The sequence below is a fragment of the Mustelus asterias genome, chromosome 15 (assembly GCF_964213995.1).
Source record: "Mustelus asterias chromosome 15, sMusAst1.hap1.1, whole genome shotgun sequence".
Lineage (NCBI taxonomy): Eukaryota > Metazoa > Chordata > Chondrichthyes > Carcharhiniformes > Triakidae > Mustelus > Mustelus asterias.
The window spans coordinates 88,072,233-88,088,393 of NC_135815.1; the positions used below are offsets into that span (position 1 = coordinate 88,072,233).

Here is a 16,161-nt window from a genome sequence, read left to right on the forward strand (position 1 = left end):
CCAAAATGCGCAGGTTAGGTGGATTGGCCATGCTAAATTGCCCCTTAGTGTCCCAAGATGTGTAAGTCAGGGAGATTAGCTGTGGTAAACGCGTGGGGTTATGGGGATAGGGTGGGGGTGGTGGAGGGCCGAGGTAAGATACTCTGTTAGATTGTCGGTGCAGACTTGACGGACTTAATGGCCTCCTCCTGCACAGTAGGGATTCTGTCATTCAACTCAAAATCAGACCCTGCCATTAGACCCCAATGGGCTGAAAGTTAGCTGTGACGGTTCACACCCTCGATTGGTCGGCAGTCATCAAAGAATGGCTGACGGGCTCAGATGTTCTTTTCCCTGTTCCCCCCCCCCCCCCCCCCCCCGTCTAGGTTTTGCTGATGGGACATTAAAGGCTATTCCTGTTTCCCTTTCAGGCGGTGGCAGAATTGAGGAAGAGTGGGATGAACATGGCTTTCTCCTTCCTGAACTACGCCCAATCAAGTCAATGCAAAAACTGGGAGGATAGCTCCGTTAGCTATGCCGCGGGTACTCTGATGGTCCACTGAAGCATCGCTACTCAGGAAAGCCACTGCATCCTCAGTCTCCTGGTCCCAGCCTTCCCTCAAAGACACACCTCCATTATTTGGAGCTATCTAACGTTGAACTTTTGAACTTTCTTCCTTGAGGTGTAGTCCCTCATAGTTTTGATTGACACGTGCTTTTCTTTATTTTTGTTTCCTCCTTTAAGCTGAAGTGAGATACAGGATGACGTAATGTAGTGATAAGTTGACCCCGTAAAAACTGAAGACGTGTACTTGCTTACAGATAGCTCTGCAGGATGTGGGTGAGAGTGTGCCGTTTATATTCACGTCGGTTGTATTTATAATCTCATACCATAGTTACTCAAGATATAAGCTGCAGTACAAACAGCTGCTGCCAACATTGTATAAGGTTTTTTGTTTAGTTGCTAATAAAGGGCTACACACACCAAAATGGTCTTATGATTTAGATTTCCTGCTATCCGATGTGTAATCTGAATTTTGTCACTAACTGTAGTGTTTTTATTATCTATTTTTAAAAACGATTAAAGTTTAATTCTTTTCTTGATTATTTTCATTACTTACAACACATACTTTATACCTAGTTTCTAATTTTACTCAGAGCAGATCCATCATTCTCCCCCCCCCCACAGCCCTGAGCTGCCCGTCTAGTTATCCCCTTTCTGTTCTGTAAGGTTGGGTCTGTGCATGTATCGAAACGTTTTGCGTTTGGTGCTGGGCGGAGTGCGACAGGCCACAAACTGATGAATCAAAATGCCTTGGCTTGTGAACTGAAATGCACCAATTGACTCAAGTATCTGTGTCCAGGGTCTGGGCAGCTTAGTGGCACGGGGGGGGGAGAGAATGGGATTGGCAAAGTGCTGGCAGGCCTTAATCCTCCTCCCAGAATCATAGAAAATAGAAGCAGGAGGAGGCCATTCGGCCCTTCGAGCCTGCTCTGTCATTCATTTTGATCATGGCTGATCATGAAATTCAGTGTCTTGATCCTGCCTCTCCCCACCCCCTTTAGCCTCAAGAGCTATATCTAATTTCTTCTTGAAATCTCAACGTTTTGGCTCGACTACTTTCTGTGGGAGTGAATTCCACACATTCACCACTCTGTGCGTGAAGAAATTTCTCCTCACTTCAGTCCCAAAAGGTTTATCCCTTATCCTCAAAATATAACTCCCTAGTTCTGCACTCCCAAAGTCCTGCTGCTCGGCCGAGGTTCGACCTCTTACTCCGAGGTCCCTACTGCATTCACAAACCCAGGCTGCTTCTTCCCTCCGACCGCATCGACATTTGCAACCCACTCATTCCAAATGACCTGGTTTCTTTCCAGCCTTCATCTGTCGTCAGGCCAGCCTCCAACCCATCCGGCAATACACCTTGACTGCAATCTTGCTGCTACCTGGGGCTTAAAGTCAGGTGTGTGAAATTGGGTACATAGCACGCTGGCACAGTGGTTCGCACTGTTGCCCTGCAGCACCAGGGACCCAGGTTCGCTTCGCGACTTGGGTCAATGTGTGTGCCGAGTCTGTGTGTTCTCCCCGTGTCTGTTTGGGTTTCCTCCCACAGTCCAAAAGACGCGCTGGTTAGGTGTGTTGGCCATGCTAAATTCTCCCTCAGTGCACCCGAACAGGCACCGGAATGTGGCTACTCGAGGATTTTCACAGTAACTTCATTGCAGTGTTAATGTAAGCCTACTTGTGACACGAATAAATAAACTTAAGTAAAATTAAATGAGAGACATCGATAGATGTTCAAAGGAAAGAGAGTTAATGGAGAAATTGATCATGGAAACAACCCCAGGATCCACAGATCATAGCCAGCGATTGAGAAAGTGGACGCAAAATGTTTAATCTTTTGTAAGTAAAATTTATTTATTAGTGTCACAAGTCGGCTTACATTAACACTGCAATGAAGTGACAGTGAAAATCCCCCAGTTGCCAGGAAGGAAGTAGCTGAACGGTTTAAATTGGGTTGCATAGATTAAACTTAATCTCCCAGAGGGGAGGAATACAAGAGCCGAATTAATTGAGATGATTAAAAGTAAAGTTTAAAGTTAAAGTTTATTTATTTGTCACAAGTAAGGCTTACATTAACACTGCAGTGAAGTTACTGTGAAATTCCCCTGTGAATGACTGTGAAATTTTAATTCCATTAATGTACGAGAAGAGAATCTGTGGTTAGAATGTTCAGTTCAAGAGGGCATAAACCTTAAAATTGGAACAAGGCTGCTCAATGGTGACGTTCAAAGGGTCGTGGAAATTCTCAAAACGCAAGAAAATTTTGAAACATCAATAAGATTAGTTAGGCCAAGAATGTTAAGGTGGGTCAGTGGATCTTGCGGACTGAAGCTGGACACCATACTTTGGAAAAAGAGGTCTCTTACACAATTTCTGAATGATTGTCAACATTTTGAGCAGTTTCCCCTCATGATCTTCCTCTTGATTGGATTTAGATTCTAGCTGAAAACAACATTCTTGGTTAGATTTTTGGGGTCGGACAGAAAGAGGACATGTCCCCTTTACTCCTTGCCCTGCTATTTTCCGTTCTGCACACATCCAGCCCTTGTGGTGCCTTGCCCTAATGGTGAGTAGTCTCCCGACACCAGGTTAAAGTCCGACACCTGATGAAGGAGCAGTGCTCCGAAAGCTCGTGCTACCAAATAAACCTGTTGGACTTTAACCTGGTGTTGTGAGACGACTTACTGTGCCTACCCCGGTCCAACGCCGGCAACTCCACATCATGACTTGCCCTTATATTGTGGCTTGTTGTCTTCTTGTCCCCTGGAGTTTTTCCATCTTAATTCATGTTAGTTTTTTTTGGAGCAACCTGAGGTAATTGTGTTACTGGAAAATGTAGTCCTCGTCAAAAATATCACTCTCCTGAGACCACTACAAGGATAAATTGTTCTGGATTTATTTACAAAAGCTAATATACAAAAAGATGTGACAATACAACACTGCTGGTGATGAATTCTAATTGTTCCATAAGAAGCTAATGCGCTCCCAAATGGATGAGCTGCCTCTTCAGTTTATATGGAAATTCCTTTGGATCAACAGGCCAGCTTTTCTTCTTGTCTGTAGTCTTTCAGACTGAAATTATACCAGTCTCCCTGCGGGACCCGGACATCACCGGAGCAGAATATATTCACCACGCTGACTGGCATTGAGGCTAAGCCATTTCTTTGAAAAAGCCAAGCAAATGATGAGGGGAATGGCTTCAAATAATTTTCTGCCTTCACTTGGATTTCAACGTGTTGGGCGGCACTGCTGCCTCACAGCGCCAGGGACCCAGGTTTGATTGCCGGCTTGGGTCACTATCTGCGTAGAGTTTGCATGTTCTCCCCGTGTCGGTGTGGGGTTCCTCCCACAGTCCGAAGATGTGCGGGTTAGGTGGATTGGCTATGCTAAATTGACCCTTAATGTCAGGGGGACTAGCTAGGGTAAATGCAATGGGGTTATGGGACTTGGACCTGGATGAGATTGTGGTCAGAGCAGACTCGATGGGCCGAGAGGCCTCCTTCTGCGTTGTAGGATTCTATGATTCAGATGGTTGAAGACTGGGTTACGGTGGCCATTCCCACTGACATGCAAGGATCTATCCATGAACAAAAGTCCTGTCACGTGGGCCATGGGTCACCCAAGGCAACATACTGTCGTGAGAGTTGAAAACAAAAGTTGCTTCCAGTTTAGGCTGTATACTTCTCCTCGCCTTGTCTTTTACTCTTGTGGTAGTGCGTGTAATTGTTGTACAACTCCTTAAATACCTCCCTCACACCAGTCTGTAATAATGCATTCAGGAAGCGGAGATCGCACTCTGTGACCAGATCCAGGAGGTGATAAATTCCCCCTGTCAAGTGTCTTTTCACGTCTGCATCGAGGGTAACCTGAAAATAAAGAACAGAGACTAGTAGCAACCCTTTATGTGGAAAAAGAACAAGCATCAGCAGATCCTTTCATCGGGGAGTTTGACAGTATCTTGGAAGAGTATCTACAGAATACTCAAAGGCCTGGATATACAGTGGACGTAGAGATGATGTTTCCATCAGTAGGAGAGACTAGGATCCGAGGGCACAGTCTCAGAGTAAAGGATCGACCCTTTAGAACCGAGATGAGGAGGAATTTCTTCAGCCAAAGGGTGGTGAATCTGTGAAATTCATTTCCAACAGAAGGCTGTGGAGGCCAGGGGTGGAGTTTTTCTGTCCCGGGCAGGACAGGACCATGCAAAGGTCCATTGACTTTGGGCAGGATTTTCCAGTCTTGGGGCGAGCGTGGCCAGAAAATCCCGGCCCAGGTTACTGAGTGTATTTAAGACAGAGATAGACAGGTTCTTGATTGGGAAGGGGATCAAAGGTTACAGGGAAAAGGCAGGAGAATGGGGTTGAGAAACCTATCAGCCATGGTCGAATGGCGGAGCAGACTCGATGGGCCGAATGGCCTAATTCTGCATCTATGTCTTATGGAAATAGGAAGGACCTCTGGATATGGGACAGTTGCTATTCTGCAGGTAACTGCAGCACTCTGTGCTCCATGTTGGGACATGCATCATAACATTCAGATATGGGACAGGTGCCAGAAAATGGGATTAGTGCGACTTCAGTGGTAGTTACTGTGGGCGCAGACTCAATGGATCAAAGGGCCTTTACTGCACTGTGGGAGGCTGTTTGACTTGACAACCCAGCCAGCAATGTGTGCACTGATCTCCGTGTTCCACAATGCTCCGATAAGACCAGTGGCTACTTGTGAAACTCTCCATTATGCTGGATTTAGAATGGCAAAATCCCAACTAACTACTCATAGCAGGGGAACAGGCAGACAACTGCAGTCTCTTCAGTTTGTTTTCTCTGCTGGGGTGTGATTTGTGTCAGGTAGATTGGGAAGAGATTTGAGAGCTCATCGGGTCGGGAATCATAGGCACAAACCAGTTTGCTGGCACAATGTGGCAGGGTGCTATGTGGTGTCAGCTCAGCTGGTGGCACCCCCACCCATCCATCCATCCATCTCAGAGTTAGAATGTTGTAGCTTCCATGTCTCACTCCGGAGACCCAAGAACAGAAACCGGGGTGTCATCCAGCGGACTTAGTAAGCCCAACTGCTCTTTCAGTGATGCCGTCATTTGGGTGAGATGTTTAGATGTTGACTCTTTCAGGTGGATGGGAAATAACCCAAGGCTCTAAAAGTTATCCCAATGTCTTGGTCAATGTGTATTGCTCAAACAACATCATGAAAACAGACAGGACTGCTGGTTGTGGGATTGTGCTAATGGACTGCCTCACTGCAACACCAAGTCCAGCAAATACAGCTTCTACTCAAGTCTTAGGAGCAGGGATCTAACCCATAACCTCTGACTTAGAGGCAAGTGTCCTACTCCTATGTTTTAAAAAAAATTTAAGTTTATTTATTAGTGTCATAAGTAGGCTTACATTAACACTGCAATGAAGTTACTGTGAAAATCCCCTAGTCGTCACACTCCGGCGCCTGATCGGGTACACTGAGGGGGAATTTAGCACAGCCAATGCATCTAACCAGCATGTCAATGGGAGGAAACCGGAGAACCAGGGGTGGCACAGTGGTTAGCACTGCTGCCTCACAGCGCCAGGGACCTGGGTTCAATTCCCGGCTTGAGTCGCTATCTGTGTTGAGTTTGCATATTTTCTCCGTGTTTGCGTGGGTTTCCTTTGGGTGCTCTGGTTTCCTTCCATAGTCTGAAGATGTGTGGGTTAGGTGGATTGGCCATGCGAAATTGTCCCTTAGTGTCAGGGGGACTAGCTAGGGTAAATGCATGGGGTTATGGGGATAGGACCTGGGTGGGATTGTTGTCGGTGCAAACTCGATGGGCTGAATGGCCTCCTTCTGCACTGTAGAATTCTATGATTCTCACCCGGAGGAAAGCCATGCAGACCCGGGGAGAATGTGCAAACTCCGCACAGACAGTGACCCAAGCTGGGAATCAAACCCGGGTCCCTGGCGCTGAGAGGCAGCAGTGCTAACCACTGTGTCACCGTGTCGCCCTGGTGTTAATGTAAGTTTACTTGTGAGACTAATAAATAAAAGGAATATTGCCTGAAACAAAAAAAAATTAAATTACAAATGAAACTTAAAACATCAAATCAAAATGTGATTAAGAAGGTCAATAAGGCACCCCAGTCCCTGGGGTGCCCACCAGGCAGGGAAGACCTCTCTGGTGCCGGGAGACACCACATGCTCCCTCTGAAGGGACACCTGGTTGTGAAAAGTGTCCTACTACTGAGCCTTGGCTGAATCATCCCTTCCTAGTCATCTCCTGCAATCAAAAGGTGGAACTGGTTACTGATGAGGATTACCTTTTGTAGCTCATTGATGTACTGCGCCACTGTGAAGGCAGAAAACATTGCAAATTCCTCTGTTTTCGATGCAATGTGTGTGTACATTCTTTCCACCAGGCGTGCACACTCCAGGATAACTTCACTGACTGTTGTTGTACCTGTAATAAAATTACAATGATTGAGAGAGTGCAGGGCTCCAGCCAAGGGGGAAGTGTTACTGAATAACAAATGAATTCCCTATTTCTTTTGGTATTTTAAGTTTAAAGTTTATTTATTGGTGTCACAAGTAGGCTTAACACTGCAATGAAGTTACTGTGAAAATCCCCTAGTCGTCACACTCCGGCACCTGTTCGGGTACACTGAGGGAGAATGCACCTAACCTGCACGTCTTTTTTTTCGGACTGTGGGAGGAAACTGGAGCACCCGAGGAAACCCATGCTGACACGGGGAGAACGTGCAGACTCCGCACAGACAACGACCCAAGCCAGGAATCGAACCCGGGTCCCTGGCGCTGTGAGTCATAGAATCCTACAGTGCAGAAGGAGGCCATTAGGCCCATCGAATCTGCATCGACCACAATCCCACCCAGAACCTATCCCCATAAACCCATGCATTTTTTCTAGCTAGTCCCCCTGTCACTAAGGGGCAATTTATCATGGCCAATCCACTTAATCCGCACGTCTTTGGACTGTGGCAGTGACCCAAGCCGGGAATTGAACCCTGGTCCCTGGCGCCGGAAGACAGCAGTGCTAACCACTGTGCCGCCATTGCATTATAACATTGGCACAACATTGCACCTCACCGCACACCGACACTTCATTGTATTGATTCACCCTTGTGTAACATTGACACACCAACGCAACAATCACCAAGGCGATCCATGACCATTTGATTTTTTTTTGATGATCTCTTGTGTTTAGGTGAAGGATGGTGATGGTTAGGAAGAATTTCCTGGGTACTCGCTCTTTGTCAGATAAAGCTCCTTCTCCTGCAGCCTCAGAACAGCGACTGACGCTGCAGCGCTGCGGATTCAATGTTGTGGGACATGGCCCCACATCACACTCCAAACTGTGCTGAACCCCTTAAACTCACTTCTCCAGCCAGAGAAGCAGCGGCTGGTTTCAAATCCAGATCACGGAGTGAAATGTCACTTTCAGAAATCCACTGCATCACGAGACTCCTGATTGTTTTGTGTCAGGTTCCTAGACCCGAACCCCAAATTTTATTATGAAGCCAGGCTAGACCCCAACTATTCTTCTGTTTTGGCATAAATGTGAGGATAGGATGCTTCACTCCAAGAGTAATTCTACTGACAAATTAGGGATCTTTTATCAAAACGAGCTTTATTCATAACAGTTTAAATATAACTCTAACATAATGAAGCAGCTTAACTTTTAACAGTTGAACAATAGTTAAAAAACAGAAGGAAACAACTCTAATTTCTAACTTATCACAATTTCAGTTCCAAATAAGCAACAGTCCTCAAATGCCACTTTAAATATAGTTCGTAGACCCCGGCATTCTTGCTATAAATTGTTAACAGCCTTGAAGCTGTCAGAGAGGTTTTGATTTTCAGAGCAGCTTGCAGATTCTGTCTTTAAACAACCCCAGCCAGAAACTGAACTGAAAGCTGTTTCTCCCCCTGCTACATATCTAACTCCTCCCATTAACCACATTATCACATGACCCTGCATACCTAAACAAGAACCCCAGCTTCCATTCCTTTAATCAAAAAGCCCCAGGGGACCTTTTCATCTATAAACAAAAATCCATTAGCTCTCTCCTAAATAAATTCTATATTGGCTAAAATGAGTAATTATCCTGCATTCCCAGCATGTGAGCTATATGTCTTCCTGACACACCGACTGCCTGTAGAAAAAAACTGAACTCTGAAACACTCCCCTTAAACATTAAGTTTATCAATAGCAGAGTATCATCACATTTGGAATCTGATTGAAGAGTCAAATTTACTAGAGTTTAAACAGCTTTCTGACTGCAATGTTTGAGGCTGGAATTCTTGTTAAATGTTTGTAGATTTAAATGCTTGGGTAAGAACCTGATCTCATCTTTATTGCTCCCTCCAGCCAGAGATATCTGCACACTCCTCCAATTCTGATCTCTGGTGCACCAATTTAAATTTCTCCAAAAATGTCTTCATCTGCCCAGGCCCTAAGCTCTGCAATTCTTTCCCAAAACCAATCCGTCTTTCTATCCTCCTTTAAGATGCTCTTTAAAACTTCCTCTTTGAGCAAGCTTTTGATCAGCTGTCCTGATACCTATCTACCTGGTTCAATGTCTAACTTTCTCTGATTGTGCTCTTGTGGAAGCACCTTGGGACAACGGGCTATGTTAAAATAGAAAATGCTGGGAGTGTCCAACAGGTCAGATCAAAACTCCAACTAAAGGACATCAACCTGAACTATTAACCGTGTCTCTCCCCAGTACTACTGACTAACCTGTATTTTAATTTTCAGTATGATCAGCAGATCTTAAATCCCTATCTTCTGTTTCTTTACTACCTGCCGCCTGTCTCTTTTCCTCTAGACCCTAGGAGGGCAGGGTAGCACAGTGGTTAGCACTGCTGCCTCACAGTGCCAGGGACCTGGGTTCAATTCCCGGCTTGGGTCACTGTCTGTGCGGAGTTTGCACATTCTCCTCGTGTCTGCGTGGGTTTCCTCCGGGTGCTCCGGTTTCCTCCCACAGTCCAAAGATGAGCAGGTTAAGTGGATTGGCCACGCTAAATTGTCCCTTAGCATCCCAAGGTGTGTAGGTTAGGTGGATTGGCTATGGTAAAATGCTCCTTAGTGTCCAAAGATGTGTAGGTTAGGGGGATTAGCCGGGTAAATACGTAGGTTATGGGGATAGGCTCTGGGCAAGATCCTCAGTCAGATAGTCAGTGTGGACTCGATGGACTGAATGGCCTCCTTCTGCATTGTAGGGAATCCTATGGTTTAAGCCCTACTCCAAGGCTTGGGCACATAAACAGGGGAGATGGTGGCCTTGTGGTAATGTCACCGGATTGGTAATCCAGAGGCCCAGGCTAATGCCCTGGGGACACGGGTTCAAATCCTACCACGGCAGCTGGTGGAATTTTAAATTCAATTAACAACCCGGGAAGATAAAGTTGGGCAACGAAACTATCATGGGTTGTTGTAAAAACCCACCTGGTTCACAAATCCTCCATCCTTTCCTGATGCAGATGACTTGCAATTCCCGACCCACAGCAATGTGGTTTGACTCTTAACTGCACCCTCTGAAATGAGTTAGCAAGCCACTGCATTCAAGGACAATTATGGATGGGCAACAAATGCTGGCCTTGCCAGCGATGCCCGCATCCCAGGATATTGGGCTGATGCTCCAGTGTATTGCAAAGGATTTCATCAGGAGATGAAACAATTCAGGACAAGGTTATGCTGCACCTACCTTTCTCTCCAATGCATTTTTGACGACCCTTATGCATGATAGAAATCACCAGGCGGTTAAAGCACTTGAGGAAGGTGGGTGCTGCATTGAGCAGAACCTGTGCGTCAAAGTAAAAGATTCAGATCAGAAACAATACTCCAATCAAGGGCAACAAGGAATAATTAAGCCGGAGTTTCAGGGCAGGTTCACATTTTCAAAAACGCCTCCCTCTTGAAATTAATTCTGAGCCAGGCTCTCTCTCCCGAGACGAGTCACATCATTCCCAGACTAGGGCCAGTGAGATCCCAAACAAGAACAGCCAGTCGCAAGTGAATCTGGCCGACAGCCGATCGATGAGTCAGCTCCTCTCACTGTCAGCGCAGACTTTTTCCTGTAAACACCAGGGTGAGTGTGCTGACAGGTCAGAGGAACCTGCACTCCGTCCCTGCTATATGATGCAAATAAATTCCGCCTGCGTTCCACAGGAGAGTCTTTTAATCAGCAAACACAACAGCTTTATAATAACAGGGTTCTATGTACAGGGATGTCTTGAGTTTATTTATTAGTGTCACAAGTAGGCTTGCATTAACACTGCAATGAAGTTACTGTGAAAATCCCCTAGTTGCCACATTCCAACACCTGTTCGGGCACACTGACGGAGAATTTAGCATGGCCAATGCATCTAACCAGCACGACTTTTGGACTGTGGGAGGAAACCGGAGCACCTGGAGGAACTGTGGGCTCCGCACTTTCGGACTGTGGTAGGAAACCGGAGCATCCGGAGGAAATCCACGCAGACAGGGGAGAACGTGCAGATTCCGCACAGTGATCCAAGCCGGGAATCGAACCTGGGTCCCCGGTGCTGTGAAGCAGCGGTGTAACCACTGGGCCACCGGGGCAAGTATGGTTGTTAACGATCGAATTTGTTAAAAGGTCATCCAGTTTATTCTAAGTGAATACACTCTAGAAATCTGAGTAGCATGCTGTACCTTTAACTACAGCACACTCTACCGCCAGATAACTGGACTGTCATCAGGGAAAGGTATGCTGGCATCTGCCAATTCTCCAAACACGACTCCTGCCAAAAGGAGTCTGGAGCCAAATTCTCTGAAATCCACCCATTGCATCCAATGTGTGCACCAGGAAAAGATAGTGTCTCGTCACTGCTGTAAAACCTGCAGGTCAGGTTCAGGGCGAGGGGTGGGGGGGGGAAGATGGGCATCGAGGGGCACTGGGAGACACTGGGCTGAATTTATAGGCAGCACTGTCGTCCCCAGTCTCTGGATTAAAAGATCGAGGAGGTGGGGCGGGGGAGCCCGTCCAGGGAAGGAACAGCTGCCTCAGTCATTTAACAATCTCACAGAAGTGTGCACTTTTGGTCTCATACTGTCCCTACAGAGGAAAAGGAGGCCGTTCGGCCAGCGAGCCTGCACCAACTCTCTGAAAGAGCATCTTACCCAGGGCCCTCACTCTATCCCCACTACCTCATCGCGTCACGGTGGCACAGTGGTTAGCACTGCTGCCCCATAGCGACAGGGACCCGGGTTCAATTCCGGCCTCGGGTCACTGTCTGTGTGGAGTTTGCACTTTCTCCCCGTGTGTCTGTGTGGGTTTCCTCCGGGTGCTCCGGTTTCCTCCCACACTCCAAAGATGTGTGGGTTAGGTTGATTGGCCATGCTAAATTGACGCCAGTGTGGGGTTACGGGAGTAGGGCCTGGGTGGGATTGTGGTTGATACAGACTCAATGGGCTGAATGGTCTCCTTCTCTTCTGTAGGGATTCCATGATTTATCCCACTAATCCCCTAATCCCATATAGACTCGAGATGGGGGACTCCTGCCCCTCAGGGATTGGAGGTCCTGCCTCAGGGAGCTGTTGGCCCATCAGAAGCTGGCAGCTCCCGCTGTGCTGGTAGCGCCTGTGGGAGAGCGGTGGCCATTGCCAGTGCTGCACCCGGGTGACGGGATGGGCTGTGATAGATCGCAATTTTGGGAGTGTTTTAGGAGGTCAGAGAGGTGGAGGACTGGGATTTGTGAGGATATGGGGGGGGGGGGGGGGGGGGGAGGCTACACCTTTGTGGGGGGAGGGGCACTCCATTTATTGAGGGAACTCGCACCCCCACCCACCACCAGTCAGCGCAGGGAAACCTGCCAGGCTGACTGCTTGATGCGGATCTCACCCACCACCAGTTAAATGCCCCAAGTAGGCAGTAAATGTCCACTTCAGGGTCTCAGCTGGTCCACTGATGGATGGGCCATGCAACACCACCCCCTGCTGCTGGTATAATTGCAGTGGACGGGGTAGAGTCAGGGGCAGGTGAGGAGGCGGTAAGCAAGTGGCCCACGAGATGTAAAGAGTCCCTATCGCCTCCAAACACACCATTGGAGGTGGGTTAAATCCAGCCGACAGTGGCAGATTCACGCTCCAATACTGGCCCCCCTGCAACCTCATCAAATACAGTGCGAGGAAAGGCAGGAATGTACAAGATCTTACTGGCAGAGTCTGGGTGGATGAAGGTGGTCCCGTCCTGCACTGCGCCCCCCCCAACCCCCTCTACCCTTCACCCATGCCCCGGCTCAGCAAACTAATTTCGAAGTCGCATTTAGGAGGGAGCGCTCATTATATCCGTTAGCACCAGCTTAGACCGTAAGACATAGGAGCAGAATTAGGCCACTCGGCCCATCGAGTCTGCTCCGCCATTCAATCATGGCTGATATTTTTCTCATCCCCATTCTCCTGCCTTTCCCCCATAACCCCTGATCCCCTTATTAATCAACAACCTATCTATTTCTATCTTAAAGACACTCAATGACCTGGCCTCCACAGCCTTCTGCGGCAAAGAGTTCCACAGATTCACCACCCTCTGGCTGAAGAAATTCGTCCTTACCTTAGGTTGAGACTGTAAGATGGAAAAGAGCACCTCCTGGATAGCTCGGAAAATCATCCCATATTCATCCAGTCTCAGATGGTCCATTGGAACGCACACTAGAGCGTCGAACGCAAGCGTAACATGGTGGGGGTTTGAGAGAATGCCCTCTCCCTGCTGGAGGAGCACTGCCAAGGTCTCCAAACTGAACAAAGTGACCTTACAGCCCCAGGGCTGGTCCACGGCTGCTTCCTTGCACAAGACCTGAAAAGCCAAGAGATTAAAAGGTGACGACGTCAGCCAATGGGCTGCACTGCAAGTCCCATCATTCCAAGTGCCCAGCTGTGGCTCGGTTGGCAGTATCCGAACCATGAGGGTCCACGTTCGATTCCCACTGCAGGCCTTAAACACAATTATCATGGCTGTCATTCCAGTGCAGTACCGAGGGAGTGCTGCACTGTCAGAGGTGCCGTCTTTCGGATGAAACGCTGAACCGAGGCCCTATCTATCTGCTCGGGTGGATGTGAAAGACCCCATGGCACTATTTCAAGGAGGAGTAGGGAGGGTTATCGATGGTGTACTGGCCAACATTTATCCCTCAGTCAACATGACAAAAAAAAACAAGATTATCTCGCCATTATCGCATTGCTTATGTGGGGACTTGCGGTGCAGAAATTGGCTGCTGCATTTCCGATGTTAAAGTACATGGGATTGCAGGTAATGTCTTGAGATGGATAGAAAGCTGGTTAGTAGACAAGAAACAAAGAGTTGGCATAAATGGGCCTTTTTCTGATTGGCAATCAGTGACTAGTGGGGTTCCACAGGGATCTGTGCTCGGACCCCAACAGTTACACATTACATAATGATTTGGAAGAGGGAACTGAATGTATTATTTCCAAATTTGCAGATGGGTGGGAGTGTGAGCGGCGAGGAGGATGCAGAGATGCTTCAGCGTGATTTGGACAGGCTGAGTGTGTGGGCATAGCCTGTGCATGCAGTATAATGTGGATAAATGTGAGGTTACCCACTTTGGCAGCAATAATAGGAAGACAGATTATTACTTGAATGGGTGTAAATTGAGAGAGGTGGATACTCGATGAGACCTTGGAGTCCTCGTGCATCAGTTGTGAAAGTAAGCGCGCAGGTACAGCAGGCAGTAAAGGAGGTAAATGATATGTTGGCCTTCATAGCGAGAGGATTTGAGTATAGGGATCGGGATGTTTTGCTGCAATTGTATTGGGTGTTGGCCGCACCTGGAGTATTGTGTGCAGTTTTGATGTCCTTATCTGAAGAAGGATGTCCTTGCTATAGAGGGAGTACAGCGAAGGTTTACCAGGCTGATTCCTGGGATGGCAGGTCTGTCTCATGAGGAGAGACTAAGTTGGCTAGGATTATATTCACTGGAGTTTAGTAGAGTAAGAGAGGATCTCATAGAAACTTATAAAATTCTAACAGTGTTAGATAGGGTAGATTCAGAAAGAATGTTCCCAATGGTGGGGGAGTCTAGAACTAGGGGTCATAGTTTGAGGATAAGGGGTAAACCTTTTAGGACAGAGGTGAGGAGAAATTTCTTCGCCCAGAGGATGGTGAATGTGTGGAATTCACTACCAAAGCAAGAAGTTGAGGCCAAAGCTTTGTGTGATCGCAAGAAGAAATTCGATGTAGCTTTAGGGGCTAAAGTGATTAAGAGATATGGGGGGGGGGGGGGGGGGGGGGGGGGGAGGAAAGGGGGAATCAGGATATTGAATTTGATGATCAACCATGATCAAAATGAATGGCGGAGCAGGCTCGAAGGGCTGAATGGCCTACTCCTGCTTCTATATTTCTACATTACACCAGTGACTACACTCCAAAAGTACTTCATTGTGGGTAAAGCTTTTGAGACATCCAGTGGTCAAGAGAAGAACTACATAAACCAAATACTTCCTCGTTTTTTAAATAAAAAATTTGGTGGTCTAAGTAGCTCCATTATTGAACTTACAACCCAGAGGTGATGGGTTCAAATCCCTTCAGGGCAAGTTGCGAAATAAATGCGACTAACACCAGAAAACGGTCCTGAGAAGTTGCCAGATCAGGACAATAACCCACTGGGTTCATAACTGTCCTTTAGGGAAGTGAATCTTCCATCCTTACCCATTCTGGCCTGCACACGACTCCAGTCACACACTTTAGGTTGACTCCTAATTTCCCCTGGGATCACCTTGGGATGGGCAGGGATTTCTGGCTAGACAGTCCCACCAACATCCCAAGAACAAGTATCGAGCATTACTGAAAAAAAGCAGGCTTTCGAAGCATTGCGTCTTGCACTCATCAGGACAGAGGCAAGAATTCCAAATTTCAAAGGGAGCAACAACTTGTGCTGATCGATTGACTCTCGTTGTCGAGGGGTTGCCATGGAGAATGCACCAGGGAACTATTGTGCCACATGTTTTTTAAATTCAAAAAAGGCGCAATGCCTGGACACGTCCCTTTTGCCTCCATGAATCACCAAATGAATTACCCAGGAGCTTCAGGAGCCAATAGCTCCCCATTGTTTTCTCCATGGCAATACCTTGGCCAATCAGAGCCGATTTGCCAACCAATCAGTACCTCTTCTGGAGTATAAATTGTTGTGATCATTGGAAATTTGGCATTCTTGCATTTGTCCTGATGAGTGCAAGATGAAAAACTTCAGCAACATGGCTCTCTTTTCAGCACTATTTAACCATCTAACAAAAACTGTACAGGCTATTACAAAGATAATACTTCCACTGCTTTCTTCAAAAAAAAGGGGTATGATTCCAGGCATTGAGTAGCCTTTCTGAGGAACCAGGTCATAGTGCGAACAGTTGATGCAGTATTGATCAGCACCTTCAGAATGGTGCTGGACGTACAGTTGGTTAAGATTAAGGTTATGGTGGTGGGTTTCGCCTATAATGGTCAATCTTCAGGACACAGGGGCCTTGTTCAGTGGCTGTAGCCTTGGATCATAGAATCCTTACAGTGCAGAAGGTCATTCAGCCCATCGAGCCTGCACCGACCACAATCCCACCAAGGCCCCATCCCCATAATCTCATGCATTTACCC

At 47.2% G+C, this 16,161-nt stretch overlaps 2 protein-coding genes across 3 annotated transcripts in view; one reads left to right on the forward strand and one right to left on the reverse strand.

Annotated features, from left to right (window-relative positions):
- Positions 1-1,078, forward strand: part of memo1 (mediator of cell motility 1) — a 44,462-nt gene extending 43,384 nt beyond the window's left edge. The window contains exon 9 of the mRNA XM_078230293.1: positions 411-1,078. Coding sequence (XP_078086419.1) covers positions 411-542 — 132 coding nt within the window. The 3' untranslated portion in view covers positions 543-1,078. The remainder of the gene's footprint in view (positions 1-410) is intronic.
- A 2,339-nt stretch (positions 1,079-3,417) lies between these two features.
- The window catches only part of urb2 (URB2 ribosome biogenesis homolog), a 28,913-nt gene continuing 16,169 nt past the window's right edge, over positions 3,418-16,161 (reverse strand). For both annotated transcript variants that reach the window (XM_078230295.1, XM_078230296.1), the window contains exons 7-10: positions 13,117-13,359; positions 10,252-10,348; positions 6,847-6,986; positions 3,418-4,410 (exon numbers count right to left, since the gene is read on the reverse strand). In XM_078230295.1, coding sequence (XP_078086421.1) covers positions 4,213-4,410; positions 6,847-6,986; positions 10,252-10,348; positions 13,117-13,359 — 678 coding nt within the window. In that variant the 3' untranslated portion in view covers positions 3,418-4,212. The remainder of the gene's footprint in view (positions 4,411-6,846; positions 6,987-10,251; positions 10,349-13,116; positions 13,360-16,161) is intronic.